The following is a 16,295-nucleotide window of genomic DNA, read 5'->3' on the forward strand; positions in this document are numbered from 1 at the left end:
GGAAGGAAAAAGGAAGAAATATTGTGTGCTGGTCAGTACAATGGACCATTTCATGTCCCTGTGGGTAGATGGATTGCTATTCTATTGGAAGCAGAGATCCAAAATTGATTCAATATAGAGTCCTAGAGTACATCATAGGAAAATGCATGGTGGGTCCTGTTAAAGTTCCATCTACCATATTATAAGAATAATTTGAGGTAATTGAGATATTTAATTTCATCATTTATTTCATAAGGAGCTTCAAGTATTTATTCTGCAGGTGGCACAATTCAGAATAAATACTGAAATAAGAGGAGATAGGAAGGTTAATCTTATGCAACTTGGAGTTAGTCTGTGTCATTACTTCTCAGGGAGGGACATACTGATCTTCTCTTGTTGTGCAGAACATTCTTTGGGGTAAATTCTCACAGATTTGATTATTGTATGTTCTGAACCAGGTCATTTAAAACTTCTGTCAAAAAGTTGAAATTTTAGGCCTTGAAACTGATGTAGAGAAGGTAGAAATAATGCATTGTAGTGGCTGGGCTGGGGTTGCAGGGTTTGGAAACTGAAATTTATCCTTTGAAGTTGATGTAGGAGGAGGGCTAGGGGAATCTGAAAAAAGATAACCTAACCTTAGTAATCAAAGATAATTGGAATTCTGCCTATAGAATATGAGAGGCATATCAAGTAGTCTTTTCACCATTAAATACTGATCAGACCTATCCAAAACTTGAATTATCAGCCAGCTTTAATATTTATCCTGTAGTAAAACTGAATAAGGGAACAATATTGCTCTCTACAAGAGAAAAATAATGTTTTCCATGGACAAAGTGGAGTGGCATACACTTCAGTTGTCTGTCACTGTGTAAAATATAATAACTTCCCTTGTAGTGCCAGTGAGTGTATAAAAACTCTGCTTCTAAGTTTTGTCTTGGTTTGTGGATAGGTGTGGGTATTGGATGAATGTTTGTTGTCTTGTGTTAAAATTGAGTTTTATTGCCTCTTTCTCCATAGCACGATAAACAAAGAACAGTTTTCAAAAAGGAAAAATGATACACTGGATCCTGAGCTGTAAGTATTGCTGTCACTCTTTGAATGATCCTCATTTTATTACAAATACTTTGTAAGATACCTTTTTTTCATTCACCATCAGCTTTGTCTTTGAATGTTTTCAGTTTCATGTGGCTCTGTTAGTTGGTAGGGGCTGCTCAGTAATCAGCAGATCTGGTATTCGGTGCTGAGAACACAAATCACTGTGGCTGTGCTTGAGGAGCACTAACACTGGATGTATGGGCTGAAATGACTCCATTTTGTTGTCTTGCACGTAGATTCAACAGAAGGATGAATGCAGATAGCTCTGCTTTGACATTTGGTTGTGGTGAATGGTGAAGTCTCAGAACTGATTTGAGTCATTTGGCAGCAGCTCTTAGTGCTGTTGGTGTTTCTAGTTGCTGCATTTTACAGGCAGCTGTAGTAGAAGGAAAAGTTGCTATATTTTGAATCAGCCAGTTATTCTGTACTGCTCTGAAAGCAGAACTGTAGTCATTCAGTAACATGAAGATGATGGTGACTCAGCTGCTTTTCTTGATATTCCTGAGCAGTTTTTTGAAGCTGCTTTACATGGTCCTTGATCATACACCTATGCTGCTATTTTGCAAACATTATCTCAGTTCTCAAATGAATGAGGAAAAAGGATATTTATTGTTCCCACACCATCCTTCTAAAGGCACAAAGGTCAGCCAGTTCTGTTCTGTTTTACAAGGGCTGTGGGAAGGAGAGAATAGTAGCTTGATTCATAACGTTTCTTTCCCTTTGTTAAAGTGAAGATAGAATATAAGCCTAACTTACAGTGTGGTACCACATGCACTACATAGATTACAACTATTCATTCAAAGTCTCAAACTTTTAGACAGCCATGTTCTAAAGGAGTCAGATTGTCCCAGTACCTGAAGGAACCTTAGGTATTTTGGATAATTATGTTCAGCAACATCTGGGAACCAAACCATGTGACATATCTCAGTTGTCCTTAAATCTTTGCTAATTTTCTGAAAGTGACTTCAGTATTTGCTTCTAGTTTTTCCTTCTCACCTTTCTGCAGTATATTTGCAATATACCCCAGGGTTCAAGCATAGTGGGGCAACTAACAGCCAGGTATTTCACCTGGTTCTTCCTTTCTGACATGGGTGAATCCATTTTCCTCTACTCTCTATAGTAACAAGCAGTTTGCAGATCTTATCCTTAAAAAAAGGGCTTTACTTGAAAAAAAATGAATGGATGGTGGTAAGGCAAGCAAATGGTAATAACGTGTCCCTGCACAGTCTGCCTGACTTGAGCTGGCAGGTTCTAAATCTGTTCTGAAGGCTGTTCTCAGCACAGGTGTTCCCTCTGTGTTAAATAGACTCAAAAGCCTAAATGCTAGAAGTGCTCTAATAAGGTACTACAAATACACAAGCAAGCAATGATGCTACTAACCTTTGCTTCCCTTTGCCTTTTTTGCCTTGTACAGATTTGTTGAATGTATAGAGTGTGGAAGAAAAATGCATCAGATCTGTGTTCTTCATAATGAGATAATCTGGCCTTCTGGGTGAGGAATTTCTCCTTATTAAGTCCATAGCATATTTACTATTTGGTAGAACTCATGTATAAACTTCCTTATATTGGTTATATTTAAAAGACTGTTTAATGGAAGAAATTACATTCCCTGAAAATTTTATACAATCTATAGGGTAATATCAAATTTAGACAGTATATCTTACAGTGTTGTGTGTCAAGTTTTCCTATTCTTTATGTGGAAAGAGCATTTCAGCCTTTTTGTTTACAAATGCTAGCCCTTCATGAAAAGATGGTTTTTAGTTCTGATAACAGTTTCAGATACATCTGTTTTCTTTACAAATCATAGTGCTTCGCCATCTTCAAAAAATTTTGTAACAAGGATTTAACAGGTGAATCAACTTTTTTGACCTCAGTGATCAGAATAAATTTAAATTTAAAAAATATAGTTTTCTTTAAATGCTCCACAGTTCTTGATCAACATGTGTTTTCTTCTGATTGATTTAAAAACTTTTAAAATGATGAATTTATAACAGCTTAAATGTCCCATTTCTTGTCCAAAGAGTGTCAGTTTTAGCATTCTGTTGTCCCATCCACATTGCTGCAGAAGAGGGTGATGTCCTGTAAGTGAAGAAGAATCATAGAATCATTTCAGTCTATAGTGTATTTGGGCATTTAGAAAAAAAAAATCAGCCTTATGCTTAGTGTTGCAGTGTCTTTATCATCAGAGACAGCAGTTTGAGCCTATTTGCACCAAGAATACTTTGAGCTGGTATTGTCAGACCTGCCAGTGGAGACTTCCCTGGGCTTTCCAGTGGTGATGTGAGCAACTGATAGAGCGTGCAGCACCTGGAGCTTAGATCCTCCTCTGCAGCTCTGAAACTGTTGGGCTATTCTTTGTGCTTTCATTTCAAATTTCAGTTAAGGTATTTTCCAGATCAGATAAGATCTGGTGAAAGGTTTTGCTTCTAATGGTAGAATGCTAAAGAACTTGGTCTGACTTGGGGCGACTTCACTTTCTCTTTTTTTTTTGCTTCAGCTTTGTCTGTGATGGCTGCCTAAAGAAAACAGGACGAACCAGGAAAGAGAACAAATTCTCTGCTAAAAGTAAGATTCTGACACTTGCACCAAAAAATTTAAATAATATGTTAAGAATGGGGAAGAGGTGGCTTTTATGCTTGTGTTTTATTTAAGTTTTTTAAGAGCTCAAGGAGGCTACTTTTGGTCAGTTTTGACCATCAGTTCTGTAGTGTTCAAAGTGTTTGTGTTCACAGGTGATAGTGTTAGTTAACATTCTGTTTTACAGAGCTAACAAACTCTTTTAGAGCACTTCCATTATTGACATATATTCTTTTGGTAAGTGGAGATACTAACTTGGCTAGTGTGGCTTTATAGACAGAATATACTTCCAAATGCAAGTTCTGCTTCTGAAGATGTCTCTGGAAGCAGTGTTTTGTAATCCAGTTTAAGTAATTAATAACATCTGTTCAGGAGAAACCTTAATTGTGATTGACTTTTAAGACAAGGTAAAAATTGGGTTGAAATAGAGATTCTTTATTCATTTAAATAATGTATAAACCATAAATGTGCCTGCAGGGAAAAAGCAGCTCACCCCATCTAGAAGTGGTAGGGTTTAAAGAAAAAGCTTTAATTTATGTTAGCATACTGCATGTGTTTAAAGTCATTTTTCATCTAACATCTGAGTAGAGAAATCACATACGATCAGTTCAGTTTTGTATATGTTTAGAGCTGTATTTTCCTCCTGCAGGATTACCAGCTACAAGACTCGGTACCTTCCTGGAGAACAGAGTCAATGATTTCCTAAGACGCCAGAATCACCCTGAGGCAGGAGAGGTCACAGTTAGGGTGGTACATGCATCTGACAAAACTGTTGAAGTAAAACCAGGAATGAAAGCAAGGTATGTTTGTTTCTAATTTTGCTTTCTTTTGGTGGAAGTGGGAGCTGTTTGTACTTACACGATACACTTGATTAAATAAAATCATTTAGGTTGCAAAATAGTTCTAAGCTTGAGTCCAGCTGTTACCCTAGCACTGCCAAGGCCACTGCTAAACCATGTCTCAAAGTGCTACGTTTACATATCTTTTAAATATTTCCAGGGATGGTGACTCAAACACTTCCCTGGGCAGGCTGTTTCAATACTAGATATTAAAGAATTTCATGAAGAAATTTTTTCACGAAGAATTTTTTTCTAATATCCAGTCAAAAAAGACTGTTGTATTCAAAACCTCATCACCAGCCAAGTAGTGACAAACAGGTGTTCCAGCAGCATAATAATTTTTGTGGTTCTTTTTCACAGTAAAAAGTGGGTGCCTCATATTTGAGTAGTCTGTAAACATTAAACTTTCAAATTGCACTAAAATTACACTTAGAGTAGCCCTCATTTTTGTTGCCTTCACCTAGTAACATGCAGTCTCTGATGTGTGAATATATTTGGTGTTCCACTTTATCCTCTGTTCTGCAGGTTCGTAGACAGTGGCGAGATGGCAGAGTCCTTCCCGTACCGAACAAAAGCGCTTTTTGCCTTTGAGGAGATCGATGGTGTAGACTTGTGCTTCTTTGGCATGCACGTGCAGGAGTATGGCTCAGACTGCCCTCCACCCAATCAAAGGTGAGGAACCCCACAAAAGTCTGTTTTACCTTGGTGCTCTCTCCTTTGGATGAACCTCCTGTAGTTCTGCATAGAGCTTCTCTGTTGCTTATGTGAGACTCTGATGTGAGTGCTGTTAGGTTCTAGAAACAAAGTAGTTCTTGTAATGTTAGAGTTGTTTCTTACTGGGGACGCTGGCTGGAAGACAGAGTTGCCTTAAGGATCACTGATCTGTGTTTTCAAGGAAGGGGGTGAATAGTTTTAGGGAGATATCAAAAGATGGCCAAGTTTCTGGAGGTAAATTAGGATCAGAGGATTTGCAGGTTGCTGTTGTAATGGATGCTTCAGATGTATAAAATAGCATTAATAAACTTGTAGAATTACTTCAAAATCTCTCCTCTTTCTCATGGTTTTTTTTGTTGGTTTATTTTTTAGGCGAGTGTATATATCCTACCTTGACAGTGTTCATTTCTTCCGCCCTAAATGCTTGAGGACTGCTGTCTATCATGAAATACTGATTGGATATCTAGAATATGTTAAGAAACTAGGGTAAGTATCTTATAACATTTTCCTCTGTACAGCATTTGTGCTGAGTAGTTCTTGCTACAAATTAAATTACTACATCCTATAGTAAAGAATATGGTGCCCAAGTATCAACCTGTAATAGAATAACTTGACAACTGTGTACAGTTGAAAAGGAGAAGAGGAGATTGCAGGCTTTTCAGGGGAGGCCTCTGCTTCAGCTATTTTGATGTTTCTAAATTTATGTGAAACTTTCTTAAGTCTGAGTAGAAACAGTGAGCCCCTTCTCCAGTCCATAAAATGTTGTTGTCATTGTGTAATGCCTTTAATTAGGTCATTCCTTTGGGCTAGCAAGTAAGTCCTTACCCATGTATATAAGGAGAAAGTTGTGGGTTTAGTCTGTACTGGTTAACTCTGTAACAGTTGTAGATGGCTACTAAGAAATCTTAAGTAGTTGGAAATGTGAGAAATGGAAGAGTTAGGAAAGAAAGAGGAAAATATACTTGGACAGCACAAAAGAACACAGAACAACTGCAGTAATAAGAAAAGTGGAAATTAAACTACCATGATAACTGAAGTAGAAAGGCCAGTGAAGTAACCATCACTATTGTCAAGGTACCTAGTGTAGGCTGGTGGAGTTATTTGTGGAGAAATTGTTAAGGGGCAATGTTTAAAGCAGTTGATGAGAAGTTGGGGGAGTTGAAGTGGAGGTAAGCAGTACTATCTTCAGTACCTCACTGAGGTGGTGTGTTTTTTACTACATCAAAAGCATACATTAGGCTTCTTTCTGCTTTTTTAATTGTCTATTTTCTAATCTGTGAGTCTGTACGTTTGCTGCATAGAGCTCAAGCCTCTGTTTTACTTAATGCTATTTTCTGTACTAATGGGTAACATCAGGTTCTCATTTTGGGAGAACAATCTTGGTCTAGCGGTATCATCTCTCCATTCTAGGGCAGAAGGAATGACAACTGGCTGCAGCTCCCAGGGCTTGGGGAGGGTTCTGCAGAGCTGTTTCTCAACAGGGCAATGATGGTTATTTTTCTGTAACTGATTATTCCTCCTATTAGAGTTGTCTTCAAAAACTTACAGAGAACTGAGGATAAAGAAGTGATCTTAGGTGTTGTATTTGCTGCAGCTGCTACTAATTTGCTGTCATCTATCTTAATAGTACTCTAGATTGTGCACCCAATACCACAGGTTGGCAGTGCCTGTTTATTCCCAGATATAATTCTAAAACTTTTTCAAACTGATTCTCAAAAACCAGAATATTTACAATAGAAAAGTGAATTCTGTCTTTAGGTAAATCTGTTTTTAAAATGTTGCTAGATAAAATGTTGCTGCTCTGTCTCAAGATTTCACTAGTGAAATACCTAGACTCAATCTTTCTCCCATTAGTTAATCGGGAGATAGTAGTTACAGGATTGTGTCAGGCTTTGTTTTTTATGTAGGCTGTATAATGTGCGCCCTTTACATGTAAGTGCTCCATATATAGCGCTGGATTTTAGGAAATGAGTGAAAAGATGGAAATGTTAGGTCCAGAGCAGCTGCCAGCCTCGGTGGCGGCGCCACCTGGTGTCGGGAGAGGAGAGCGCGCGGGATCATTGTCAGCGCCCACATGTCCCGATTTGTGTCACCACGGCAGGTATACTACTGGACACATCTGGGCGTGCCCGCCCAGTGAAGGAGATGATTACATCTTCCACTGCCATCCTCCTGACCAAAAGATACCCAAACCCAAGCGACTGCAAGAGTGGTACAAAAAGATGCTGGACAAGTCTGTGTCGGAGCGGATCGTCCACGATTACAAGGTGTGTGTGAAGTGTGTGCTTGGGGGAGATTGGTCAATCTTGTCTTCATTTCTTCCTTGCCTTATGCATTGTGCCTGATTCTTGGTGTTTACTGCATTAGTTTTAAGTGAATTGACCACCAGAAGTTTAGAGTTAAAACATACTCTCTTCAAAACATGTAGCTTCTGAAATCGTTCTAGCAAAAGATTTGAAATGGTTCCTCAGAACAAGCTAAATTCTTGAGGAATACTGTAAAAGAGCAAAAAAACATATATGGAGTCTTAAATCTTCTTGTGTTAGATCAAGTTGCAGGGTTAGGTTGCTGATGCAGTTAGAAGTATATAAAATCTTTGGAATTACAGGGATTTCAATGAATGAGATTATGGTGATAACATTGTCCTAGTTGGTAAGAATGCATATTGAAGTCTAGCACATAGCAATTTCTTTCTTCTGAGTGGGAATATTTGAAATGTATTTGACAAACTGTAACAGATACAATGTTAAATTTGGACTTAGAATGTGTTCTCATAAAATGAATTTTAATATTAAGCTTTCATTTGTTTAGACTGCTGATGCCTTTTCTTGTCACTCATTGAGAACGTTGCCTTTCCTTACGTGACTTGTAATAGTGATAACCAAAAGTGGGCTTGCTCTCTTTTAGGATATATTTAAGCAGGCAACAGAAGACCGTCTAACCAGTGCAAAGGAGCTCCCTTACTTTGAAGGGGACTTCTGGCCTAATGTTCTGGAGGAGAGCATTAAGGAACTAGAGCAAGAGGAAGAAGAACGGAAGAGAGAAGAAAACACTAGTAATGAAAGCACAGATGTAAGGATGCTTCTGCTTTTCATAATCTAATGTAACAAGTTCTGATTAGATAAGGCTAATTATAAAAAAAGGAGGGGCGCAAGGCACTTCACTTAACTGGGGTTTTCACTTTTCACTCTAAAATAAATTTCAGTTTTATAGTTTATAAACTAGAGCTGGTAAAATACCACTAAGGTACATCTGGATGAACAGTGAGTGTTCATAGGGCTATAAACTGTCTAATTACCAAAGGCAATTTTGTTGAAACAGCTGCTAGTTGAAAATTTTGTTGCTGAAATCCAGTTGTTATCAATGATCATGTTGCCACCTCAGTCTGATTTGGAAGTTTTTTCCTTAAGCATTTGCTTTTACATAGTGGCTCACTCTTTTCTTCCTAACTTAGATGATATAAGACCAATCTTGGCAGAATGTTCTGACAAAGTAATGGAATGCTGTGAGTTAGTACTTGACTCTCAATAGTTTTGTTTATTAGCTTTAAGGCATTGAGGATCTGAAGCACAAATTACTGCTGAACTGTTGTTGGGCTACTTAAACTAGAAGAATTTCTTGCTGGGGTCTTGTGCAATTTTTTTTGAGAATGCACAACAGTGTTATCAAGTTCAACAAAAAAACTCTCAAAAATAAGAGATGCCTCTTAATTCAACAATAAGTTTGAAAGTGAACAGATGCAGAATTTATGCATCTGCCTATCCTTGGATGCTCTGAACTTCTTGTTAGTTAACTCTTTAAACACTGCTGCTTCATCACCTTATCTGAGACTAGATTTTGGGGGGGGATTAGAATTTTTTTTCTGGAAGATCTTTGGATCAAAAAAAATTAGGTTTAATGTTACAGTTAAAAATTGTGATTCTGCTGTGTTGCTCTTTGGAATACCTTCTTTCAAGGACTTTGATTAATCAAAGTGCAGGAAGTTAGGCAACATGATATCAAATTTGCATTAAGTAACATCTTTCTTAAGAAGGTATTGTTTGCTTTCCACAAGGTATAGCTTCGAGTCCTCATCTCTCTAATATACCCAGAAACCACTTGTGAAGGTTCATTTAGCTCTCTGTGTGAGGTTGGTCAATATTTAGTTGAGACTTCGCAGCAGTTTGGCCCCAAAATCCTGACATAGGGCCAACTTGCAGTGCATTACTATTTAACTTTATTATTATTATTATTATTATTATTATTATTATTATTATTATTATTATTATTATTATTATTATTATTACTACTACTACTACTACTACTACTACTACTACTACAAATATTTGTAACTGTCTATTGATCCTATGTTTCATACCTGAAGAAGGGGCAATAATAAACTGTACTGTCAAATGATGTGATAGTCATCCATGTTCACTGGCAATTTCCATTCTGACAAAGTTATTTTAAGCTTAGGAGAAATGCTTGTTTGGCTAACAATTACTTTGATCCTTGATCATCTTATGCTGTGGGGTTTTGAGGGGCTCTCTAAGCATCCCAACGAGCTTTGTGCATTCTCAAAAACTGTTCATTGCTAACAGAATATAGTTGAAATTAAGCTGACCTGTTTTGTTTGAGTGTTGCAGGGTATGACAGGTGCATGCCAGAAGTTGCACTACTAATGTATTTTGGACTCAGAACAACAGCTTCATACAAAATCAGTTTAATGCAGTCTGTTAAAAGTAAATCTGTCAGAGCTGTAGCAAACTAAATCTAAGTGGTTTAAGTCTTCCTTAGCTTTGTTTAGTGCGATATCAGTTGTACTTCGCAGTTATTTTTACTTTTGAATTGCATTGAGAATTCATCTGCTGAACCCCTTGGTGATTGTCCAAGAGTGTGTAGCTGTAATGGACAAACAAGCTTCATTATATATTGCTTTGCTTGTATGTCCTTAGCATCTATGCTTTTAATATTTTTGGGGTATGTATTGCTGATCTTGATATCTTTTGGAGTAATTCTAATGGAGTTAATTTAATGTTTCTGGGAACGCTAGTATGTCTCTTCAGAGTAAATGATTGTGAAATGTGGTTTGTCCTGCAGTTATAGAATATATAAAAATAATAAAATTGTGACATGGTGTTGCTTAGATACCTGACATAAAATGTCTTTAAAATTGCTAGGTGAGCAAGGGAGACAGCAAAAATGCCAAAAAGAAGAACAATAAGAAGACAAGTAAAAACAAGAGCAGCTTGAGTCGTGGCAATAAGAAGAAGCCTGGCATGCCCAATGTGTCCAATGATCTCTCCCAAAAGCTGTATGCCACTATGGAGAAGCACAAGGAGGTAAGAGTTGATTGAATGAGGAATACTTTTTACTTCAGTAAAGAGGTGTACAAAGCTTTGATACTTCAAACAGAGTCTTGCCCTGTAAATTACACAGGTTTGGCTGGAGAATGAGTGGCTCACCCAGACAGACCAGTACCAGTAGGTCTGGGTGCTCTTTGCTGCAAGGGCAGTGGGAATAAATGCAGCTGTGCTCGTGCAGAACTTCCTAACAGTCTAGATTGCCACTCTTACTGTTCAGTCCAGTGCTCCTTTCCTGTTTCTTCAGAGGAAAGTGAATCTGCAGGGCACCCAGAGGTCTGAGATTTCCCAGGCCTCACGAGCACCCCACCTGGCAGCAGGTCATTCAAATGTTGGCTGATCCTGGAACTGTACACTCTGTAATGAGGTTTGGTGACCAAAACATCTTAATAAGTGCTAGCATATTAAATCTTTTTCTTTTTCAGGTCTTCTTTGTCATCCGCCTCATTGCTGGCCCTGCAGCCAACTCCCTGCCCCCCATCATTGAGCCTGACCCGCTCATTCCATGTGACCTGATGGATGGGCGCGATGCTTTCCTGACCCTTGCTAGAGACAAGCACCTGGAGTTCTCCTCACTACGGAGGGCTCAGTGGTCAACCATGTGCATGCTGGTGGAACTGCACACCCAGAGCCAAGACCGCTTTGTTTACACCTGCAATGAGTGCAAGCATCATGTGGAGACCAGATGGCATTGCACTGTCTGTGAGGTATGTTTGCTGAAGTTTTCCCTGCTTCTGCCCCCACTCTTTGTGCCCAGAGTGATCTTTACCTGAACTGATTTCTCATTATTAACTGATGGAAAAATATCTGTGCAGCTCATCTGCTGGCAGTTCAGAAAGGAGGGAAAACATTTTCCTTAGCAAGTGGTTCTGCTAATGTGCTGCTTGGTGTGATTTCTGCCTTGTGGAGAGTTGAAATAGAGTTGTGTTTTCTGTAGCTTATTTAAGGTGCTGCTGCCTAAGAAATTGGGAACTGTAGCCATGGCTTGAGCTGGAATGGTAGGATCAGCTGTTTTTTCTGAAGAGCAATGCATACATTTTCCTTCCAGAGTAGAAGTGTGGGGCAGCAGTATTTCTGTAGAGGGCTCTCTGTTGATTTGCTGGCACAGAGGTTTTGCTGTGCTGCAAGTCAGATCCCAATACCCCTGTGATTCCTTCACTACTCTGTTGTGTCTCTGTAGAATGCTGCAAACAGCATTTGTGTCTTCAGAAATGTTTGCAAAACCAGTGTGTTTGAAGATGGAGTCCAGGGGTTTGCTTCAATGACCATAGGAAGCTGGATTATCATTGTATCTGGCTTCTAACTTAGTTTTCTAGCCTGCTGGAAGTGAATGACTGACTCAGATTTGATCCTAATTACAATTTGATACTTCCATTTCCTCTAGTTACAAATATATATATATATATATATATGTATTCAGGCACACACATGGCTTTTACCTTCTTGGTATATACCAGAAAGTAAATCCTAAATTTCCTATGGTTTAGTCAATCCTAAGAACTTAGGTCTTTTTCTTAAAGAACAATTATTGAACCCCAAACTCATGTGCTTTCACAGAATGTGTTCTGTTCTTTCAGTTTTCTGGTTTTTTACTCGCATCTGCAAACTGAAAATGCAGCTTTCATTCTCTTTTGAAAGGTGGTACCTCTTCTGCCACTCTTGCTCTCTTCTTTTGAAGTAGGAGCAGATGAGCAGCTATTTGTCCCTGCCTATTTCTTCTTCTTTCCTGTTGGGATTTTTCTGAATAAAGTGTGACTTACTAGCTCAGAGCCAACTTGTTTTTCAAGTTTTATATATTTGTGTAGCTTTCAGACACCCTTACACCCACACACTTTCCCTGGCTATAATTTGGATTTATTCCTTCTCTAGTACCTCAACATGGCATGAAAGATTGAATTTTTCCCTAGAGCAACAATTTGCCGGAACAGACTTGGGAGTAATTGTTGAGGTGGCAGGACATCATTTACTCGTTTATTGTATGGAGTTTCAGGAACACTGATAACTCATCCTTTGTTGTCTTTTCAGGATTATGACCTGTGCATCACCTGCTATAACACTAAAAACCATGACCATAAGATGGAAAAATTAGGCCTCGGTCTGGACGATGAGAGCAACAACCAGCAGACAGCCACGACGCAGAGCCCCGGCGACTCGCGCCGCCTGAGCATCCAGCGCTGCATCCAGTCTCTGGTGCACGCCTGCCAGTGCCGCAATGCCAACTGCTCGCTGCCGTCCTGTCAGAAGATGAAACGGGTCGTCCAACACACCAAAGGCTGCAAGCGCAAGACCAACGGAGGGTGCCCCATCTGCAAGCAACTCATTGCTCTCTGCTGCTACCATGCAAAGCACTGCCAGGAGAACAAGTGCCCCGTGCCCTTCTGCCTCAACATCAAACACAAGCTCCGTCAGCAGCAGCTCCAGCACCGCCTGCAGCAGGCGCAGATGCTCCGAAGGAGGATGGCGAGCATGCAGCGCACGGGCGTGGCGGGCCAGCAGCAAGGACTGCCCTCGCCCACGCCGGCCACGCCGACGACTCCGACGGGCCAGCAGCCCCCGACGCCGCAAACCCCGCAGCCCCAGCCTCCGCCCCAGCCTGTGTCACAGCCTCAGCCCGCGCCTCCCAACAGCATGCCGCCCTACACCATGCCAAGAACTCAGCCCCCCGGCGCCGTGTCCCAGGGCAAGGCAGGCGGCCAGGTGACGCCTCCGACTCCACCTCAGCCGCCACAGCCGCCAGTTCAGGGTCCTCCTCCGGCAGCGGTGGAAATGGCCATGCAGATCCAGCGGGCAGCGGAGACCCAGCGCCAGATGGCACAGGTTCAGATCTTCCAAAGGCCGATTCAGCACCAGATGCCCCAGATGCCACCGATGGGAATGAACCCTCCACAGATAGGCAGAGGTCCCGGTGGCCATATAGATCAAGGAATGGGGCCAGCAGGAATTCAGCAGCAGCCGCCGTGGGTCCAGGGGGCCTTACCCCAAGCTCAGCTGCAGCCAGGAATGCAGAGGCCATCCATGATGTCAGTAGCTCAGCCGGGTCAGCCGATGAATATGGCCCCTCAGCCAGGGATGGGTCAGGTACCTGGCGCCGCTCAGCCCAAACAACCTCTGCCCCAGGCGGCCTTACAAAACCTACTGCGGACTCTCAGGTCTCCCAGCTCACCCATGCAGCAGCAGCAGGTGCTTAACATCCTTCACTCCAACCCTCAGCTGCTGGCCGCTTTCATCAAGCAGCGGGCGGCCAAGTACGCGGGCTCACAGAACCCGCAGGGCATGGCGGGGCAGCCTGGCCTCCCGCAGGGGCAGCCGGGGCTCCAGCCGCAGCAGGCCATGCAAGGGCAGCAAGGAGGGGTGCACCCCAACCCGGCCATGCAGAACATGAACCCCATGCAAGCAGGAGTGCAGAGACCCAGCATGCCCCAGCAGCAGCCGCAGCAGCAGCCGCAGCAGGCCATGGCTGGGATGAATCCTCAGGCACAGCAGATGAATATGAATCACTCGGGGATGGCTCCCCAGTTCCGAGATCTCCTGATGAGACGGCACCAGATGATGGAGCAGCAGCGCCACCAGCAGCAGCAGCAGCAGGGAGCGGGACCGGCGCTGGGGCCAGGGATGGCCAACCACAACCAGTTTCAGCAGCCCCAGGGCGTCGGGTATCCCCAGCAGCAGCAGCAGCGAATGCAGCATCACATGCAGCAGATGCAGCAAGGAAACATGGGACAAATAAGCCAGCTTCCACAGGCCATGAGTGCAGAGACAGGAGCCAGTTTGCAACAGGCTTTCCAGCAAAGGCTGCTTCAGCAGCAGATGGGATCCCCAGCTCAGCCCAATCCTATGAGCCCCCAACAGCACATGCTCCCCAATCAGGCCCAGTCCCCGCACCTCCAGGGCCAGCAGCTCCCTTCATCGCTCACCAATCAAGTGCGTTCTCCACAGCCTGTACCCTCACCGCGGCCCCAGTCCCAGCCCCCTCATTCCAGCCCATCCCCTCGGATGCAGCCTCAGCCTTCTCCACACCATGTCTCCCCGCAGACCAGCTCCCCACATCCAGGACTGGTAGCTGCCCAGGCTAACCCCATGGATCAAGGGCACTTTGCCAGCCCGGACCAGAGTGCAATGCTTTCCCAGCTTGCTAGCAATGCCGGCATGGCAGGCCTCCATGGTACAAGCGCCACGGAACTGGGGCTCAGCTCCGAGAACTCAGACTTGAATTCAAACCTTTCACAGAGTACACTAGACATACACTAGACACGTTGTAGCATTTTGGGAGCAAAAAAAAAAAATTAAAAAACAAAGAAAATTAAAAAAAACTTATTTTCGCAAGACTTTTTGTACTGAAGACAAATTTTTTTGAATCTTTCTTAGCTAAAACGACATTTTTCCCTGGAACACATCTGAACTCTGCAGCAGTAGTTTGTGGTTTTAAAAACAAACCGACAACGAACCTGAGGGACAGTAGAGTACAAAGAATATATTTTTGTTATGGCTGGAATCATAACCAGTCCTTTTTCTTGGCTTTTTTTTTTCCTCGTGTGCGTTGGGGAGGTTGGGGGAGTAAGGCGGTCTTTTGGTTGCTCACCAAAGGATGCCCTGCTCATGCCTCCAATAGGTTTTATTTTTTTTTTAAATTAATGAAAATATGTAATATTGATAGTTATTATTTACTGAGGCAGATGGTAAACATTTTCCCTATTCTGGTTTTTCTTGATGTCACTGCGAAAAAAAACACCACAAAAACAGAACAACAGAAAAACACAGGAGAACCTTTCCTAAAACCGGAGGACAAAAGGGGTTAATGTTGCTTTAAAACTACGTTACATATATAAATATATATATATAAAAATAAATACCAATCTTTTCCTCTTTGGTTGGAAATACGTCAATTCTTTGAAAAATGTAAAAATATTAAATAACTCAGTCCCCTCCTGAAGTCTACTTTTGTCCTCCAAGAATTTTCTATACAAGAGTCTGAGCTTAAAAAAACTTCAAGTATTAAAGTAATTTGTACATGTAGAGAGAAGACAACATTTTTGGAAATACACAGGGGCAGCTGCCAAATGGATGTAGTATATATATTGTGGTTTCTGTTTTCTTGAAAGAATTTTTTTTGTTATTTTTACATCTAACAAAGGAAAAAAAACATAAAAAAGAGGGTAAGAAACAATTCCAACGGGATTATTTCAACCTGAGAAAAAGTCCCTGGGGTTTCTTCTTTATGCTTGCTTTCTCTCTCCCATGCCCCTTTCCCACCCTCTTCCATTTTCTGTAAAACTTGAAAATAGAAAGCAAAAAACCCTCAAATGTTGTATATCATGCAATTAAAGTTGGTTACTTATAAATAAGAACTTTGGATCACTGTATAGACTGTTAAAATTGATTTCTTATTACCTATTGTTAAATAAACTGTGTGAGACAGACAGCCTGTTTTTAATGTTTCCCTTCTCTCCCATATGTGTTGCTTGTTCTTAAAATGGTGGGGGTAGCGGAATATGTGCTACTTCAAATGTTTGCTATCTAGACGTTGGAGAGCTATTTAATGTATATGACTGTTTTAAAATGCAAATCTCTAATAAGGGGTGTGGAGTAATAATTAGTCTTCTAAATGGACTCTTTTGGTACAACTCTACATTCGCGTTGTTCCCGGCATGTATCTTACCAAAGAAATGAGGTCTGACCTCAACAGTTGTGCCAGTCAGCTGTGCCCCGCCCTGCTCACATGGCCTGGGAGCAGCTGATCTTCAAAGGACCT

General features: G+C 41.3%; 1 protein-coding gene across 1 annotated transcript in view; it reads left to right on the forward strand.

Moving 5' to 3' along the window:
• Positions 1–15,965, forward strand: part of EP300 (E1A binding protein p300) — a 61,414-nt gene extending 45,449 nt beyond the window's left edge. The window contains exons 21-31 of the mRNA XM_066549600.1: positions 997–1,053; positions 2,489–2,566; positions 3,572–3,639; positions 4,301–4,451; positions 5,016–5,162; positions 5,577–5,690; positions 7,306–7,471; positions 8,112–8,276; positions 10,364–10,525; positions 10,972–11,253; positions 12,572–15,965. Coding sequence (XP_066405697.1) covers positions 997–1,053; positions 2,489–2,566; positions 3,572–3,639; positions 4,301–4,451; positions 5,016–5,162; positions 5,577–5,690; positions 7,306–7,471; positions 8,112–8,276; positions 10,364–10,525; positions 10,972–11,253; positions 12,572–14,794 — 3,613 coding nt within the window. The 3' untranslated portion in view covers positions 14,795–15,965. The remainder of the gene's footprint in view (positions 1–996; positions 1,054–2,488; positions 2,567–3,571; positions 3,640–4,300; positions 4,452–5,015; positions 5,163–5,576; positions 5,691–7,305; positions 7,472–8,111; positions 8,277–10,363; positions 10,526–10,971; positions 11,254–12,571) is intronic.
• The last annotated feature ends 330 nt before the right edge of the window (positions 15,966–16,295 follow it).

This window comes from Molothrus aeneus, chromosome 5, assembly GCF_037042795.1.
Source record: "Molothrus aeneus isolate 106 chromosome 5, BPBGC_Maene_1.0, whole genome shotgun sequence".
Lineage (NCBI taxonomy): Eukaryota > Metazoa > Chordata > Aves > Passeriformes > Icteridae > Molothrus > Molothrus aeneus.